We start from the raw sequence: 19,653 nt of genomic DNA on the forward strand, positions 1-19,653 counted from the left end.
AATGCAAAACGGCTAGGCAAAGATGAGATTAGATTAGATTACATACAGTATGGAAGCAGGCCCTTCGGCCCAACAAGTCCACACCGACCATCTGAAGAGTAACCCACCCAGCCCCATTCTCCTACCCTATATTTACCCTTGACTAATGCATCTAACACTATGGGCTATTTAGCATGGCTAATTCACCTGACCTGCACATCTTTGGACGGTGGGAGGAAACCAGAGCACCCAGAGGAAGCCCACGCAGACACGGGGAGAATGTGTGAACTCCACACAGATAGTGCTAACCACTTAGCCACCATGCCACCCCATATGTTGCAAGCTTCCATATAGATGCAAAGTGAGTGCATGCTAAGAATGAGAAAGCAATCCTGAGATGCTCCCTGTTACAGTACAAAGTATTCTTGCAGCAACATTACAATAAAAGATCCCAGTGTATTCCAAAGTACAGCACAAATGTAAGTGGATCGGAAATGTACCATGATGCAGCAGAGAGACTGGTACGAGTTAGATGTCAATACATGGATGTGAGATGCAGGTGACTGCTGTCCATGGAGTTTAGTCTGGGATGTTGATGCCGGGTATCATAGATGGAGGCCTGGAGGCTCAATATCAAGCTGGAGGCACCAGTTACCTGTTCTGACTTTCATGTCTGGAACGCTCAAAATGTTCCTATCCGGACAGCAGAAAAATAGAAGACTGCATATTAATAGGTTGAGATTAAGTCCTGATGAGATTGATAATAAATGATAATCTATGTTAATAGATCTCTTGCTGCTCACTGCCAAGAATCTCATCTTAACATCCAAGACTTGGTTGGAAATGCAACTTTTTGGTCCCAAATTTGATAAAGCACCTTCATGCCCTGTTTTCCTAAACCTGTCGCCATGGCCAACTTCACTCAGAGGCTGACAAGATTCCACTGGAAGTGAAAGCAAAGGGGAAGTTGCCGTCCTCTCAGAGGGCTGCTCCCTCATTAGGGAGATATGACTGCTGGTGGTTTAACCTGAGGGTCACCACACTTCAGGTGAGGGGAGAAGTTGAGAAGGAGAGTCCTTCATGATAACCTCAGCTAGTGTAGGAATTGAACTTAATTTGTTGGTGTCACTCAGGATCACAAACCAACCATCCAGCCAACTGAGCTAACTGAACGCCGCCACACCAGGAGTCTTATAGGACAGAAGGAGACCATTCTCTTTGAAGAGATATCTAGTTAATCGTGTTCCTCACATTTTCTACAAATCCCACTGTTCTTTCCTTTTAAGTGTACATTTAATACCTGTGTCTTCATTTGTACATGCTCCTCCAAAATGAACGGATGGAAATGCAGTTTCAGACAGTCTGTACCAAAATGTTTTTGTTCCTATTGTCTCCCAGGCCTTACAACTCCGACTGCATATCATGAATTACAAAACAATAGATAATACATTGCTAAGTACTGCTGGGAAAGAAGGCGAAAATATCAGTGAGGTTCCTTCTGAAAGCGATACCAATGATGCAGCAACACAAGAGATGCAATCCGCAGGTACTACTTAGATCATGTGATTAGGAACAAGAGTAACTCATTGAGTCTCTTGCATTAATTTAAATTATAGCTAATCTGTACCTTCCATTTGCCTCCTTGGTTTTGTGAGTCTTCATACCCTAATCTAATAGAGTTCTATAATTTGTTTTTAATCTTTCAGTTGAATAAATCTGAGTAGCCTTTGGAGGAGATGTTGCCATATTTTCACTACAGTTTCTATGCTAAGTGCTTCCTAATATCACCCATCAATAGCCTACATTTTTATCTTGCCTGACTTTATTATTGAACAAGTCAGATACCAGACTGAAATCTGGTTTGATAGATCATATTTTGGTTTTAGCAAGGCACTCATTCACTTAAATAGAAGCACACAATGCTGCCAGTAAGTTTAACAATAAAACAAAAATTTTTTACATAAAATAATATTGACCAAACTATTTACATGTAACTCAAGTTTAAATATTTCAAAACGCATGGTAAAATATAATTCCATTTATCCCAAAAGTGTTCCTTAATAGTGCTCACACTCCTGTGAGAATTCCCTTTTTGATCACACACAGGGCTTGACTTAACAAATGCTTCACTTTCTGAGAATCTGGTAGCCTCTTCATTGAACTTAATGTACAACTATTTACCTTTTTTGTCATTAATACTTACCCAGCATAAACAAATTCCAAGAAGCCTTACTATCTCTGCCTGACTATTTTTAAAAGAAATTAAATGGCTGCAGAAATGCTTACAAATTAATCATTAAACTCCTTCAGATACATAGACCAAAACACAAATGCAATTAACTCAATTCTCAACTCTAAAATAAACAATATTAAAATATATGTAAGTCACATACTTTACATGACTCTAGTTCAAATTTTATTATGTTCAATTCTATACTCCTCTACCAAAAGAAATCTATCAATTCCTTGACTCATTTAACTACCTTTTACCATCAAAATTATTGATACCTAAGAATGCAATCTATGCACCTGTTCTTGTAACTTAACTCTTTATTCCATTTTGGTGAACCTTTGATGTTCCCCTACCAAGGCTAATATATCATTCCAAAGCTATGCCACCTAAAACTGAATGCAATACAGTCAGTTCTGCTCTCATGCAATAGTTCAATTTTCATGCAATCCTGTGTTAAAAGAAAATCGTGTAATAGCATCATCTAAACTAATAGGGCCAGAATCACGTTATAATCAGTACGTGCTTGAAAACTTCGCACTTTAGAAACAGTGTCCACAATTCATCAAACATGTGAGAACAAATTCATGTTGACAAAATGCACGTCATAACAGAATGACCTGTACTCTAAATGAGGTCCAACCACTGCTTTAGAAAATTGTAAATCCACTCATTTACAATCCATCACCTTAGTATAAATGCCAACATTTTTTGTACCAGCCCAAAGCTAGAAACTACTCAGTTGCATGAAAACAGATTTTAAAAAAGTTCCACATTAATGTGGTTTGTCAAGAATAAGAATGTAGGTAAAAGGCCATTATAAAATACATCTCAGGGCTCAGTGACCGAATGAAATAAAATAAGAAAACACCTCAATGTTATCAAAAAACCCACACATGTAGCAGTTTTCTGTGAAACACGTTTCAGCTTCCATTACTCATTGTGACATGTTAATTGAACTCCTGTGGCATTGATGAAACATTGAAGGGAGAGGAGATTTGGGTCGGGCAAGGGCATGGGATCTGTGTGAGTCCAAATCCTGGTTTACAGCAAATAAAGCCATAAAGGAACAATAAAAATAATTTCCACTAAAAATAGAAAGTGAGTCTCATAATATCATGGAATCCTTACAGTGTGGAAGCAGGCCATTCAGCCCATCGAGTCCACACCAACCTTCCAAGTAATATCTCACTCAGACCCACCCTCTTACCATATCCTTGTAACCCTGCATTCCCCATGGCTGATCCACCTGACCTGCACATGTCTAGACACTATGGGCAACTTGGCATGGCCAATCCACCTAACCTGCATGGCTTTAGACATGATTAGTTCTTGGGTATGTGCGTTCCTCTACAAGCATTAGTACCTGAACCAAGACTATTCACAATGGTATCGCCTTTTAAAAATCCTCTCAGTTCCACTCCAATAGCCCACAGTATAACAAGTTTCTGCATGAATCTGGCATCATAAAGTATCATGACTAAATTTTGGCACAGATCATGTCCCTGCTATTTAAAAGGCTAAGTTCCCTTACAGTAATTGATTGCCACAGAGCTAATGGTTTTTGTAAGAGTGACTGATTTGAAAGACTTGATATTTCAATTACAGAATGTCACATTACAATTTTTGTTCTGCATTCTGTTTTTAGCATTAATGCAGCAAATATTTCTGTGAGTTCTACTTTTTCACATTTTTATGGCATTTGTTGTTCCTGTCTTGAGGATGAATCCTGCATATTTTGATAGATATGTACATAATTTTATTAATTGTGGTAAATTCAGCTGGAATAAAGCCGATGTTTTATGATTCATGAATAAAGTTGCTACAATCCAGATACTACTGGAGGAATGTTCATTTGCAAATGTTCAGCATATTTGTTTAAAGTGAACATTAACCTCAAAACGTTAACCTGTCTGTTCTGATCATAGTTGCTGGATATATATCAACTAAAATAATGTAGAGAATATTTCAGATATTGTTTGCATCTTCATGGCTCAAAAGGAGGTTTCAGTTTTCAAAAGTAAATTGTTAAACTTAGTCTTGTTCTCTATTTAGATCAGTCTCAGGTTTTAGAAGAAAGTCAATACACAGATGTTGACAAACCTTTACAAGATCGCTCAGTTGTAGAGGAGAAGTGGACACGTTTTGTAAGGTATTTATGTGAGGCTGTGTAGCCAGTCAATTTGAGGTGACTCTAAATGTCAGCAAAAATACCCAATGTCCTGTAATTATACTATACCAAAATATTACTGATGACTTCGTTGGTGGACCAATGCAGTTGATCTTGGACAGTAGCAAAAGAGAGGTTAATGAATTTTCAGTCCATTTTACACAATGTTCAATGCAACTGATTTCCTTTTACCTCCACTAGTGCAGGTAGACAATCCTTTGTCCAAAATCCGAAAAGTTCCGAAGTCTGAATTTTTTTTGTGAAGTTTTTTTTCTCATTAAGAAGATTGTTTGGCGTGCAAACAGTTAATCCAAATCAACACCCACTCGATGCGTGTCACTCAGCTGCGATGTGTGGTGGCGTGGCCGAGCACTGGCAGGCCTCAATTCTCTATCAAGGCCCATTTTACTGAGTGAATCTGCTCCTCCGGTAAGATTTTTTAAATTTTCACTATCGGACTGTCACTTATTCTGAAATTCGAAAAATTCTGAATTCCGAAAAACCAGCTGGTTCTGAGCATTTCGGATTAAGGAATGTGCACCTGTACTGGTGAATGACATACACCGAAAAATCTAAGTGTTTCTTTCACCAGGGAAAGTGCACTGAGGGGAATCGCCCTCAACCTAGTGCTGAGAACATAGATTCTCATCGCAAATCCAGGGGACATAGTCATGCACATGTCACATTACTCCCATGACAAAGACTTGGGCCACACCCAGCTAATCTGACTGAAAGGTAAAGGTTAAGATTTTGCCAAAGTTGAAGTAAAGCGGAATACACCATTTTTTTTTCTGTCATTGTGGAAAAAACCTATCAGACCATAAGACATAGGAGCAGAAATTAGGCCATTCAGCTAATCAAGTCTGCTCCACCTATCAATCACAATTGATAAGTTTCTCGACCCCATTTTCCTGCTTTCTCCCTGTAACCCTTGATCCCCTTGATAATCAAGAACCGACCTATCTGAATCTTAAATATACTCAATTACCTGGCCTCCACAGCCTTCTGTGGCAATGAATCTCATAGGTTCACCACTCTCTGGCTGAAGAATTTTCTCCTTATCTCCATTTTAAAAGAACTTCCTTTTATTCCAAGGCTTTGCCCTCAGGTCCTCGTCTCTCCTGCCAATGGAAACATCTTCCCAACATCCACTCGTGTTCAGGCCATTCAGTATACTATAGGTTTCAATTAGATCCCTCCTCATCCTTCTAAACTCCATCCAGTATAGACCCAGAGTCCTCAAACGTTCTTCATATGTTAAGCTTTTCAATCCTGGGTCCATTCTCGTGAACCTCCTCTGAACACACTCCAAGGTCAGTACATCCTTCCTGAGATATGGGGCCCAAAACTGTGCACAATACTCCAAATGTGGTCTAACCAAAGCCTTATAGAGCCCCGGAAGTACATCCCTGCTTTTATATTCAAGTCCTTTCAAAATAAATGCTATCATTGCATTTGTTTTCCCAACTACTGACTTAATCTGCAAGTTTACCTTGAGAGAATCTTGGACTAGAACTCCCAAGTCTCTTCAGACTTCTGAATTCCTTCCGTATTTAGAAATTATGTGCCTGCAGGCATGTAAGGATATCAATTCCCAACTAAGGAGTGAGTGAAAGTGAAATTTCTTTCTTTCACAATAATAGATGCTCAATATTATTGCAGGTCATTCATTGGTTCTCAGTTCAAGCCAGACTCAGATTGTTTTCAGTGACATTCTTTCTTTCTAATGTTGTGATAAGTTCCCTGGTAATGCCAATTTTTGTTTTATTCTTCTCCATCTCCTATACAGAATGGATAGAACTTTTTGTTCTCAGTTCTTGCCTCCTGCTGAGACCAAGTTTCTGATTTTTCCAGATACCACACTGTTTGGTGCTTCTGGGTCCCAATTTTATCCTTAACAGAAATGGAAAGAGATACCACCACCAAAGACCATACCCACTTATATGGCTCATTCCAGTCAATAAATCCCATACAAAATGCAAAGGGCGTTTTCTCAAACGCTTGTTTGCAATTTTGCAAAATGCATTGCTGTTGAACTTTCCTGTGTCTGTACCTTTGACTTACAGAACAATGTTGTGTTATGTCTTACAGTCAACATGCTTATATACATGCACTGGATCATGACATGTCCCCTGAGGATATAAATGGTTTAGACACCATCTTAACTTGGGTCACTTAAGGCAGTAAGATGTATGAACAAAAGTAGGCCACAGAGCTCAACAAGTGTGCTCTGCCATTCAATGAGATTGTGGCTGATCTCACAATTCCTAACTCCACTTCCCTGCTTTTTCCCCATATGCCCAGGTTCCTTTATTGATTTAACATCTATCTCAGCCTTTAATATACTTAATGGCCCAGACCCAACAGTCTTCTCCAGGAAACAAAAATCACAGATTTACTATCCTGTCAGAGAAAAGAAATTCCTCTTTATCCCTGCCTGAAATGTGCAATCCCTTATTCTGTGATAATGTCCTCTGGTCCCCAACTCTCCCACAAAATGGAAAGGCCTTTTCATATGCACCTTTTACAAGTCCCCTGAGGATCTTGTATGTTTAAATGAAACCCTCTTCTGTAGATTTCTTCAGACTTTCCCCATTTAAGTAATATTCAGCTTCTCTGTTCTTCTTGCCAAAGTGCATAACTTCACTGTTTCCAGTGTATTCCATCTGTCAAGTTTCTTTTCCCACTGTTTAACCTGCTTATGTCCCGCTTTGTATCATCCTCACCACTTATTTCCCCACCTGTTTTGTGTCATCTGCAAACTTGGCTGTAGCATATTCACTTCCCTCATCCAAGTAATTTATAAACATTATAAGTTTGTACAAACTTGATTGAGTTTTTTTGAAGAAGTAACAAAGAAGATTGATGAGGGCAGAGCAGTAGATGTGATCTATATGGACTTCAGTAAGGCGTTCGACAAGGTTCCCCATGGGAGACTGATTAGCAAGGTTAGATCTCATGGAATACAGGGAGAACTAGCCATTTGGATACAGAACTGGCTCAAAGGTAGAAGACAGAGGGTGGTGGTGGAGGGTTGTTTTTCAGACTGGAGGCCTGTGACCAGTGGAGTGCCACAAGGATCGGTGCTGGGCCCTCTACTTTTTGTCATTTCCATTAATGATTTGGATGCGAGCATAAGAGGAGTTAGTAAAGTTAGTAAAGTTAGTAAACTTACAGCTAGTAAGTTTGCAGATGACACCAAAATTGGAGATGTAGTGGACAGCGAAGAGGGTTACCTCAGATTACAACAGGATCTGGACCAGCTGAGCCAATGGGCTGAGAAGTGTCAGATGGAGTTTAATTCAGATAAATGCGCGGTGCTACATTTTGGGAAAGCAAATCTTAGCAGGACTTATATACTTAATGGTAAGGTCCTAGGGAGTGTTACTGAACAAAGAGACCTTGGAGTGCAGGTTCATAGCTCCTTGAAAGTGGAGTCACAGGTAGATAGGATAGTGAAGAAGGCATTTGGTATGGTTTCCTTTATTGGTCAGAGTATTGAGTACAGGAGTTAGGAGGTCATGTTGCGGCTGTACAGGACATTGGTTAAGCCACTGTTGGAATATTGCGTGCAGTTCTGGTCTCCTTCCTATCGGAAAGATGTTGTGAAATTTGAAAGGGTTCAGAAAAGATTGACAAGGATGTTGCCAGGGTTGGAGGATCTGAGCAACAGGGAGCGGCTGAACAGGCTGAGGCTGTTTTGCCTGGAGCGTCGGAGGCTGAGGGGTGACCTTATAGAGGTTTAAAAAATTATGAGAGGCATGGATAGGATAAATAGACAAAATCTTTTCCCTGGGGTCGAGGAGTCCAGAACTAGAGGGCATAGGTTTAGGGTGAGAGGGGAAAAATATAAAAGAGACCTAAGGGGCAACTTTTTCATGCAGAGGGTGGTGCGTGTATGGAATGAGCTGCCAGAGGAAGTGGTGGAGGCTGGTACAATTGCAACATTTAAGAGGCATTTGGATGGGTATATGAATAGGAAGGGTTTGGAGGGATATGGGCCGGGTGCTGGCAGGTGGGACTAGATTGGGTTGGGATATCTGGTCGGCATGGACGGGTTGGACCGAAGGGTCTGTTTCCATGCTGTACATCTCTATTACTCTATGACTCTATTATAAATAATTGTGGCTCCAGCACTGATCTGTGTGGCACTCCATTAGTTACAATTGCCATCCTTAAAGTGACCCCTTATCCAAACTCTCTGTCTTCTATTCATTAGCCAGTTCTCCGTCCATGCTAATATACTGGCTCCAACACCTTGGGCTCTTACCTTATTAAAGTAACATAATGTGCAGTGCCTTCCCAAACTCCTTATGAATATCCAAATATATCACATCCATTGTTTCCCCTTTATCTATTCACTTGAAGCATGATGGAAGCTTTTGTAATCAATATTTATAACCAATTAAATTAATATTAACCTAGACGTGGATGTGCTGTGAATGCAATATTTCTATATATTAGTGAACTGTAATCAGTTGGATATTTCAAAACTTTGTTACCTACATCCTGGTTTCTTATGTTACAAGGGATTGGGTAAAGATACCCTGCTGGAGGTAAAATACAAACATGGTTTATAGTGGTGACTGTCTATAAACTGGGTGACAGATACTTGAAAACTGAATTGAAAGTCAACCAGACAAAGGCCCTAGACACGGAAGAATTTGGACAATCGGCAGCATTTTGCGATATGAAGGATATTGTAAAACTTAAAGGGTTCAAAAAAGATTTATAACTATGTTGCCAGAGTTGGAGGGTTTGAACTAAAGAGATAGGCTGGGGCTGTTTTCCCTGGAGAGGGGACCTTAGATAGATTTATAAAATCATGAAAAGGATGGAGTGGGTAAATAGACAAAGTCTTTTTTTCCTGGGGTGGAGGAGTCGAAAACTAAAGGGCATAGGTTTAAGGTAAGAGGGGAAAGATTTAAAAGGGACCCAAGGGGTAATGTTTTACACAGAGGGTGGTGCGTGTATGGAATTAGCTGCCAGAGGAAGTGGTGGAGGCTGGTACAAGTATAACATATAACAGACTCTGGATGGGTATACGAATAGGAAGAGTTTAGAGGCATATGGGCCATTTGCTGGCAAATGAGACTAGATGTATTTTGGATATCTGGTCAGCATGGATGAGTTGGACCAAACGGTCTGTTTCCATGCTGTACAGCCCTATGACTCTATTTGATCAATATAACCAGCTGCTGTGAGTACAGATCTGTACCTAGGTTATTGCCAAGCCAGAAGACAGAGAAAATCTAAGTTAATTCAAATTTGGATGCTGTTGGCTAGCCAGCAATTATTCCCTGTCGCTAGTTGCCCTTGAGAAAGTAGTGGTGAGCTGCTTTTGTGAACCGCTGCAGGCCATGTGCTTAAGTCAACCACAATGTTGTTAGGGTGGGAATTTCAAGATTTTAAACCAGCAACACAAAAGGAACAGTGATATATTTCCAAGCCAGGATAGTGAGTGGCTTGGAAGGGAAATTGAAAGGTTGTATTCCTATCTATCTGTTAAAAATGACACAACACCAGTTTATAGTCCAACATGTTTATTTGAAATTACAAGCTTTCAGAGTGCTGCTCCTTTGCCAGGTAGCTGATGAAGCAGGCAATCCCAGAATTTCTTTCAAGTCACAGCTCCAAGATAAGTTAAGGTTTCTGAACAAAATGAATCTGCAAATACAAATCTGCAAATGCACATTCATGCCGTAGACTTATATTTGTGTGTGTGTGAGCGTGTGTGTGTTTATTCAAAAAGCACACAATCTGTAGGCAGTCAGTCAATATGACATTTTATAAATTCCTACTTTGGAAATAAAACCAGTCTGACTCCAGGTTGGGATACAGACAGACTCTAAACTCACACGTTTACTGCATTGTCTGAACTGAGATGTCACATTTTTTTATGTACTGATAAAACCTTAAGTTATCTCGGCACTGTGACTTGAAAGAAATTCTGGGATTTACATATGAATTAATTGAAACCTGCATCCCCATGCTAAATGATTACAGACTTAACACCCATCTCGGTGTGTTTAATATATCACATCAGTTGTATGACACGTTGATCTTTTACTTATAAATTCTGTGTCCTATGTACAGTAGCGCCTCGACTTACGAACTTAATCCGTTCTGGGACCCGGTTCGCGAACCGAAAAGTTCACGATCTGAATCAATTTTTCCCATTGTTTGGATAGCGTAAGAATGCTTAGATGGCTGTTCACAGCGCACGCTCCAAAGACGAACTGAATGAGATCATGCGGGACCCGAAAGCTTTTGCGTTCAACAAGCGCGTAGCAAAGCAGAACAATGAAACCACGTGGCCGCACACAGGCTTTTTGCGTTTGTCCCTTCATTCGTACCTTGAATTTCGTACGTATGTTGAAGCAAAATTTTATGTACAATCCTGTTCATAAACTGATTTGTTCATGAATAGGGTTGTTCGTATGTCGAGGCGCTACTGTATTTTGCCCCATTAGCTACCTGTCAAACAAACAGCAGTCCAAAAGCTTATACTTCCAAAAAAATCTCTTGGACAATAGCCTGGTGTCATATCATTTTTAACTTAGTCCATGCCAGTCCAACACCGGCACCTCACATCATATCTATTTGTTGTCTTTGTCCTTCTCGGTCTAAGTGTTTTATTTGTGTTTCTTAATAAGGCAATTTAGTAGGCTTCCCAGCATCACTGCAAAGCCTTTCTACATGAAAGTGCAGCTTAAAATAAACACTTAAGAGCAGTGTTCTGTAGCAAAAAGGCATAGCTGTGAGCAAAGATCAGATGGTTCTGCCATTTTTCCTTTCCAATTCAGTTCAAAAGGAGAAGGTTGCTCGTGTGATGTCATTATTTCTTATTTGGAATGAACATCCTCCAACGGTTGAAACTTGCAACTGCAAGCCTGCAATATTAAATTACACAGCTATGGTGCTTCGTCTAAAATTCCTGAAGGGGCTAAGACCAGTAAAGGTGTGGCAGCAGTGAAAAATAAAGAGAAACAGAAACTAATCAGGGAAAAACAAAAGGAGAGAAAAGCAAAACCAATACAAGAAATAATCACACACTGCATGCTATTTCTAAAACAAAGCAAACACCTCCAAAGAGAAGTCTAAGTCAAACACCTGCTTTGATATGTGGGTTGTGTTGCCAATGGTACCTTTATTAAATTACAACTTTCAAGCTATTTATGCAGTTTTATTAAACAGATCTAGTGATAGGTGATCCTGAGAAGAGAGCTCTGAAATCTTGTTTGCCATTGGCAAGGAGAGGCTTCACAGGATCACTGTCTCTGGCCTTCCCATGGACGATCAGAAGATAAACGAACAGACTGTCTTCATCGCTTCCAAGGCCACAAGTGGAGTGTCGCAAAGAAGCAACCAAGTACAGAGGCCACTACATCATGAATGGCTCTTTCTCAGACCCTGAAGGGAAATTCCAATCCCAAGGAGTTGAATAAAAATGATGGTTAAACCTCTGGGCAAATGTGTATTCTTCGTTGGTGATAAGAGTTTATATGTTCTAGACAGCACCTTCAATGCAAATGTTAGTACAGGCAGCTATGAATTATTTCCATACTGAGGTAGAAATTCAGATGAGAGATACCTGAATCAGGTGATCCTTTACATCCGATGAGAACCTGAACTTTCAGTCCAGACCGGCCTGATTTCTACTTGCAGAATCTTGTTTGGTTAGCAACACAGTCTTGCACCCATTCTCCAGAGGCAGACAATATGGCCACAATTGGCAGTGACACTATGCAGATAAATTGATCTCCAGGGAGAAATTGAGGACTGCAGATGCTGGAGATCAGAGTCAAAATGTGTGGTGCTAGAAAAGCACAGCCGGTCAGGCAGCATCTGAGGAGCAGGAGAGTCGACATTTTGAGCATAAACTGTTCATCAGGATCTCCGGTTGATCTCCAGTTTGTCAACAAGCACATTTTCAGCCCATAAATAATACCTAAAGTAATCATTACTCAGAAAGATGCTGGTTTGACCTGTTTATATCTCAACAGGACTACACGACCTGTTCCAGTTCTCCTGGATGAACACATTTTTGAAGAACAGGGGAAGAGTAAGGCAGAAGAAATTCGCAAGTTCCGCCAAAGGCGAGAGATGATCCTTGAACAGCGAGAGAAAGAAAGGCAGGCTCGCCATCAGCTGAAGACACAGCAACTGCAAATGTGTGAGGCTTTGCAGGTAAGGTCATTTGTTGCCAGAAATACTCCTTGCGAAGCTTCCATTACATACTAGAAAATGCCAGTTTCCTGCAGTATATGCTCCAAAGAAATTTCAGACTTAGTTTACACACAAAATTTAGCATCAGCAGTGTAGTACTAAGGAAGGGCTGCACTGTTAAAGGAACCACATTTTTGGTGAAGCTGTATCTGCCCGTCTAGATTGTCCCACAACATCTCACATCACCAGTTCCAGTGTTATCCCAGCTGACGGCATTTCAGATCCCTGACTGAAATATGGCTTGATAGATCACGTTTTGTTTTGGTTTGAATGAGGGGTCTCTCAATGAGACAGAAGCACACCATGTTGTAGATTTTGTCTTAACAATTAAACAAGTTTATAAAGCAAAAGAAATGAAGATAGAAAAAAAAACAATATAATATAACTTTTAAAAGTTTTAACACACTGTTAAAATGTAATCTTATTAATCCCAAAGCACTCCTTACAAGTATCAAAAAAAGATGCTTTTGCACAGGTACTGAAAAGCTACTTCTTTACAGGTAAAACATGAGAATTCTTTTCCCTAACACTTCAGTAAGGTAGCTGTGACTTTAACTTCTAGGCTGGAACATCTGATAGCTTATTCCTGGAACTTTTATACACCTGAATTTAAGAAGACGCAGCTTCAAGCCTTTTTCAGGATTTTATCCCAACACTTCCAATCTTGGGACTGTTACTAACTCCATACTCTAAGGTAGTCTAGTGTCACTATATTCTCTGAAATAGAATAAAGAACTGCAGATGTTGGAGATCTGAAACAGAAATTGCTGGAGAAACTCAGCAGGCCTGGCAACATCTGTGAGAAGAAAGCAGAGTTAATGTTTTGAGTCCGGTGACTCTTCGTCAGAGCGGTTAGCAGCTGGAACAACTTGGTATTTGTGCTGAAGCCAAGGTTGGGGCAAGGGGAGTGGTGAACAGCTAGGTGGAGATGAAGCCCAGAGAGAAAGAGATGTGAAAGGGGATAGGTAAACAACGAGACTATGGATAGTGAGTCATTTGGGATTTTACCCTAATCTGTTAGTTCTACAATCACAATTACTAGTACTTGGCTCTTTATTCCAGATTTATGTAATTTACATCCTCCAGTTATCACAGTGGGAATTGAACATTGGTCTCCCGAGTATTAGTTTAGGTTTCTGAATTTCTACTAACATAATCTGATGCTACAATTCTAGTTATTAATCCTATTAAGCCACAATTTGCTTTGAGTGACTTGTATATCTGAAACCCCACATCCCTCTGCCATTCTATCGCAGCCAATTAGTTTTCACAGAGCATATGGCTTTTCTTTTTTTCCACCAAAATGTACTCCATCACATTTTAACTACAGAACAACCTCGATTATCTGAATGAGACAGGCGGGGAGTATTTTGTTCGGATAACTGATTGTTCGCTAACTGACCTGATCATAAACAAAGGAAGCATTTACGGGAGCGTGAGATCTTGTTCGGATAATCCAAAATTCGGATAATTGATGTTCAGATAACCGAGGTTGTTCTGTTTATTAAAATTAATTTGGCAATTGCACATTTATTTCCCATGTTTATTAATATCTTCCTGCAATTTCCACAGCTCTCCTTGATATTAACATCCAGTTTGATGGTTGTTTGTGCAAGCATGAATACTGATACAATCCCTTGTTTTCATTTACTGCAGGAAGCCTTGGATGAAGCTCGAAACAACATCTACCAACTCAGAGAGTCATACAGAAATAAACTTATCGAGGAAGAATTGAAGCAAAGAGAAATTGCAGCAATGGAAGTAGCTCTCCGAGCAGAGCAAGAGAGAAAGCCCGGGAGCTCCACGAGTAAAATACCTAAGAGCTCAGGAAAGCGAAAGTAAAACTGTAACATGACATATCATTTCCAAAGTTTTAGATTGTATTTTTAATCACATTTTATTGCAATGTCCTCCAGTCATTTAGTGTTTTTAACCATATCTCCAAATTTATTTCCAAAGTTTCATGCTTTATTTTTAACTAAAATGTTAACTAATTTCTTTTGATCAAGTTCTGAATAGGTAGTCTTTAAAGTAAAAACTCAAAAATACAATTTATTTCTTTTCCATTTCTGGTTGGCCTACTCTGTTTCCATTTTTTTTGTTTTGGATCTGCAGCCGTGATTCATGTAGGTCCTTTACTTTGGCATTTCCTTGTGATTCAAATCTGAATCACACTTATTAAATATTTTTCTCTTGTAGCAGAGGTATGTTTAAGGGGAAGCTAAATAAATATGAGGTAGTAAAGAATCAGAAAGATTTGCTGATTGTGTGATTGGTTAAAAGAGAAAAAGGTTTGTAGAGAGCATAAACATCAGCATAGCCATGTGGGCCGAATGGCCTGCCAACATTGTCACAGGCAAGCTTGGCACCTGATTAACAGTGCTGGCTGCTGTCTGGGGACCAGGTACTTATTCTAGCATGCAACGCTGCAAGACAGATTCTAGCCATTGCTGAGTTTAACATTGGAATTTAATTGGATTTAATTTAATTAAATTTAATATAATTTAATTGGAATTAACAGCAAATTGGAACAGGCAGGAGAGCAAAAGACCACCAGTGACCCTCTCTGCTTAAGCAAAAGCAATTTTGAGCACCTCATTTTAAACGAAACTTTACTATCAGTAGTCTAATATCGCAGCATTACGGCTCACCACAGTGCTGTTTGTTCTTGTCATTTGCTGCTTTGAAAATTGCCCCGGTTCTCTCCGTCCACTGAATAACCTCATCAACAAGCTTAACAATTAATTGGAGGTGACTGAGTTGCTGGCTTTGTGACCATCCTTTGTGAAAATCACCACGCATTCCAGAGGCATCAAAAGATTAGCACCAAAACCAAGAGTGGCCATACCAGACCTCAGCTGCCTGGGTGTTAGAAAATCCTGCCCCAACTTCAGAGATATCTTCACATGCTGGAGGCAGCCATGGTGTCTACTATGATGACTGAGGAAAAATGAAAGAAATATTGGGTTGATGGACTCAGGAAATACATCTCTAGATTGGTGGTTGCTGGAGTTCTTGAGAAGCCCCTCCAGCTGGCAACTTAGTCTGGAAGCCTAAGCATCTGATTGATGTTGTTCATCCCATAATTAGAATTACAGAATCGTTAAAGCACAGAAGGTGGCCATACAGCCCATCATTTCTGTCTGTTCACTGTAGGAGCTCCCCAGCTAATGCTACTACTGCCTTTTCCTTCTTTTCTCTTCAGTTAACTTTCAAATTCTCTTTAGAGGGCCACAATTGAATCTGCCTCATGTGTAATGTATTTGAGATCCTAACTGCATAAAAGGATTTTCTTTATGTTGTTCTGGGTATTTTTTTGCAAATTATCTTATATTTGTGTCCTCTCGTTCACAACCATTCCCCAATGGGAACACTTTCTCCCTATCTACACGATCTACACCTTCATGATTTTGAACAACTCTATCAAAACTGCTCTCAATATTTAACTGCAATTGGGAAATCAGTCCTGTTCCAGCAGTTTATGGCAGTAACTCGAAGCTCAACATCATCCAGGAAAAAGCAGACCAGATCCACCACCTTAAACATTCATTGCTTCCACCACATATACACAGTAGCAGCAAAGTATATGATCTACCGGGTGAACAACAGGAAATCACCAAGGCTCTTAGACAGCACCTTCCAAACCCATGACCTGCATCATCTGGAAAGACAAAGGTAGCAGATACATGGGAGCACCAAGCTGTACTCCATTGTGTGTTGGGACTGTGTCACTGTTGCTTCATGCTAGGTGAAAACTTGCAACCCCCTGCCCAACACCACTGAGTATATACTTGATCTGTATCAGTTTAAGGAAATGGTTCATCACTACCTTCAGAAGGACAAGATTAAAAATCATACAACACCAGGTTATAGTCCAATAGGTTTATAAACCTGGTGTTGTGTGATTTTTAACTTTGTACACCCCAGTTCAACACTGGCACCTCCAAATTATTAATAAGGACTATTAGGGATGAGCAATAAGCGCTGCTTCAGCCAGTGACCACCACGTCTCATGATGAATAGAAGTAAACTGAAGTTCCTCATTCCTGGAATCACTTTTATAAATCATGCCTGTATCGTCTCCAATTCGTTTGCATCTTTCCTTAACTGCAATGGCAAGAATTTTGTATAACACTCCAGTTGAAACCAAACCTCTGTTTGTTAAGGACTCACCCAGCAGCCCCCTTCAGCTTTAAAGAAGAGTCCATTGGTCTCAAAATGTTAATGTTTCCGTCTCCATTGGTCCAGAAGGACCTCACAAGTTTCTCCTGTAATCTCTATTTTTACCTCAGATTTCTAGCATCCGCTATACTTTGGTTTTATTTCACCATAACTTCCTTTGTTATTTATAAAATCCAGTATCCTGGATGCTCTACTAGCCACAGTTTCAAATTGCCCTGCTATTTTCAATTGTCTTTCCAAATATATTCCAGTATTTCACTGTTTATACACTCCCTTGAGATTTCCATTCTTTATTTTGTGTTGTTTTCCTCATTCTCCTGACTAAAATATATCACTTCGGTCTGTAATATAAAACTTAGAACAGTACAGCGCAAGAACAGGCCCTTCAGCCCACTATTTTCATAGTGACCATGATGCCAATCTGTCTTCACATGGTCCATATCATTCTATTCCCGTGTCTGTCTAAATGCTTTTTAAATACTGCTACTGCATTTACTTCTACCAGATCCATGGGCAGTGCATTTTGGGCACTTACCACCTTCTGTGTAAAAAGTTTGCCTTGTGCATTACCTTTAAACTTCCTCCCCTCATCTTAAACCTATGCCCTCTAGTATTTGAAAAACAGTTGACAATAAGAGCATAGTATTCATTTCCCAACATTTTTTTGCTTATTTAGTTTGTCATTCATTCTTGGGATATGGACAGCACTGGTTTGCCAGGTTTACTACATATCCTGCCTGGCCTGAGTTGTTTGTAGTGGGTGAACTGCAGCAGTCCTTATGATGATGGTGGTCGCTTACAGATATGGGAGTGTTATGATCTCCATAGAGATCATTGACACTTAAACATAAATATAATGCACAGTTATTGACTGAAAGAACTATGCCATAAAAAGTCATGTTTTAAGTAAAAAAAACTAACTGTACAATCAAGAATAAATTAAACCAAGCACTGTTAAGACTATACTTTGTAATTAGAGTCATAGATATGTACAGCATGGAAACAGACCCTTCGGTCCAACCCGCCCATGCTGACCAGATACCCCAACCTAATCTAGTCCCACCTGCCAGCACCCGGCCCATATCCCTCCAAACTCTTCCTATTCATATACCCATCCAAATGCCTCTTAAATGTTGCAATTGTACCAGCCTCCACCACATCCTCTGGCAGCTCATTCCATCCATGTACCACCCTCTGCATAAAAAAGTTTCCCCTTAGGTCTCTTTTATATCTTTCCTCTCACCCTAAACCTATGCCCTCTAGTTCTGGATTCCCCCACCACAGGGAAAAGACTTTGTCTATTTACCCTATCCATGCCCCTCATAATTTTATGAACCTCTATAAGGTCACCCCTCAGCCTCCGACGCTCCAGGGAAAACAGACCCAGCCTGTTCAGCCTCTCCCTGTAGCTCAAATCCTCCAACCCTGGCAAAGTCCTTGTAAATCTTTTCTGAACCCTTTCAAGTTTCACAACATCTTTCCGATAAGAAGGAGACCAGAATTGCACGCAGTATTCCAACAGTGGCCTAACCAATATCCTGTACAACCACAACATGACCTCCCAACTCCTGTACTCAATACTCTGACCAATAAAGGAAAGTATACCAAATGCTTTCTTCACCATCCTATCAACCTGAAACTCCATTTTCAAGGACCTTTGATTTTAAGAGCCACTGTATTTTACTTTGGCCCAAGAGTTCTGCCATAGTTAACTGGATGTTGAGGGTTATTCTCTTTTTAAAACAAAGCAAACCATGCCTCGGCTCTCTGAAATTCTCTTTAATTTCCCCTCAGTATTCCAGAGCCTCCCACAAGCAATTTTGCTCCAACACTCCGTCAAATTACATAATTCTGGATTAGATTACTTACTTACAGTGTGGAAACAGGCCCTTCGGCCCAACAAGTCCACACCGACCCTCCGAAGAGCAACCCACCCGGACCCATTCCCCTACATTTACCCCTTCACCTAATACTACGGTCAATTTAGCATGGCCACTTCACCTGACCTGCACATTGTTTTTTTGGACTGTGGGAGGAAACCGGAGCACCCAGAGGAAACCCATGCAGACACAGGGAGAATATGCAAACTCCACACAGCAGTTGCCTGAAGCGGGAATTGAACCTGGGTCTCTGGCGCTGTGAGGCAGCAGTGTTAACCACTGAGCCACAGTGCCGCTCATAGATCTTAAGCTTGGGATCTCACTGCATTCTTATTTGTGACTTTTAAGAATAGAAATGCCTTTTTGGTTTCTGATAGGTCTTGGCGATAGTTAGACATCTGCTTTTCAGCTCCTTTTTTATTTCAAACATATATTTCACTCATAAAAAAATACCTTTGTATATACATTATCACGAACACAGAACTTCTGTACAGTTGCATATGAAGGAAACAAACAAACATTAGAGTTTGACACTATCCACAAATACCAAAGACCTCTCTTACACATACAATATGATATTTACATACATTTGAGGCACGAGGAGGGTCGGATAACTGAACAGACCCCCATTTACAAGGTTTTCCATCACCATCAAGCATTGAACATTACACAATCTGAGGCAGAGTTAGAGAAACCTGACCCAGGGCTAAAATGCCCCAGGAGGAGCTACAAAAAAAAGAATCTGCCTAAGTCCTTGAACTCAGGTGGAGGGATATTGTGATTGTAATGAGGTCAGCCTGGTGGACCTCATAGAATATGAGTTCCTGATAGGACCAGATTAACAGCCTCAATCCAGGAACCCTGGCTGACAGTTAAAAACAGGAGCGTCAAACATCCAGTTCACTCAGTATCAAGATCTTTCCACATCTAAGTGAAGGGTGACTTGGTGACAGGGAACTGGCCTCTGTGGAGTTATTTCAAAG

At 40.2% G+C, this 19,653-nt stretch overlaps 1 protein-coding gene across 3 annotated transcripts in view; it reads left to right on the plus strand.

Annotated features, from left to right (window-relative positions):
• The window catches only part of adgb (androglobin), a 386,047-nt gene extending 369,437 nt beyond the window's left edge, over positions 1-16,610 (plus strand). For 2 of the 3 annotated variants that reach the window (XM_087991569.1, XM_087991570.1), the window contains 4 exons: positions 1,378-1,525; positions 4,265-4,361; positions 12,386-12,569; positions 14,265-16,610. In XM_087991569.1, the coding sequence (XP_087847695.1) occupies positions 1,378-1,525; positions 4,265-4,361; positions 12,386-12,569; positions 14,265-14,450 (615 nt within the window). In that variant the 3' untranslated portion in view covers positions 14,451-16,610. The remainder of the gene's footprint in view (positions 1-1,377; positions 1,526-4,264; positions 4,362-12,385; positions 12,570-14,264) is intronic. The other variant, XR_015758508.1, reaches the window with a different exon arrangement.
• The last annotated feature ends 3,043 nt before the right edge of the window (positions 16,611-19,653 follow it).

This window comes from Chiloscyllium plagiosum, unplaced genomic scaffold, assembly GCF_037043375.1.
Source record: "Chiloscyllium plagiosum isolate Xiang-an unplaced genomic scaffold, Cpla_swu_hap1 HiC_scaffold_10, whole genome shotgun sequence".
NCBI lineage: Eukaryota > Metazoa > Chordata > Chondrichthyes > Orectolobiformes > Hemiscylliidae > Chiloscyllium > Chiloscyllium plagiosum.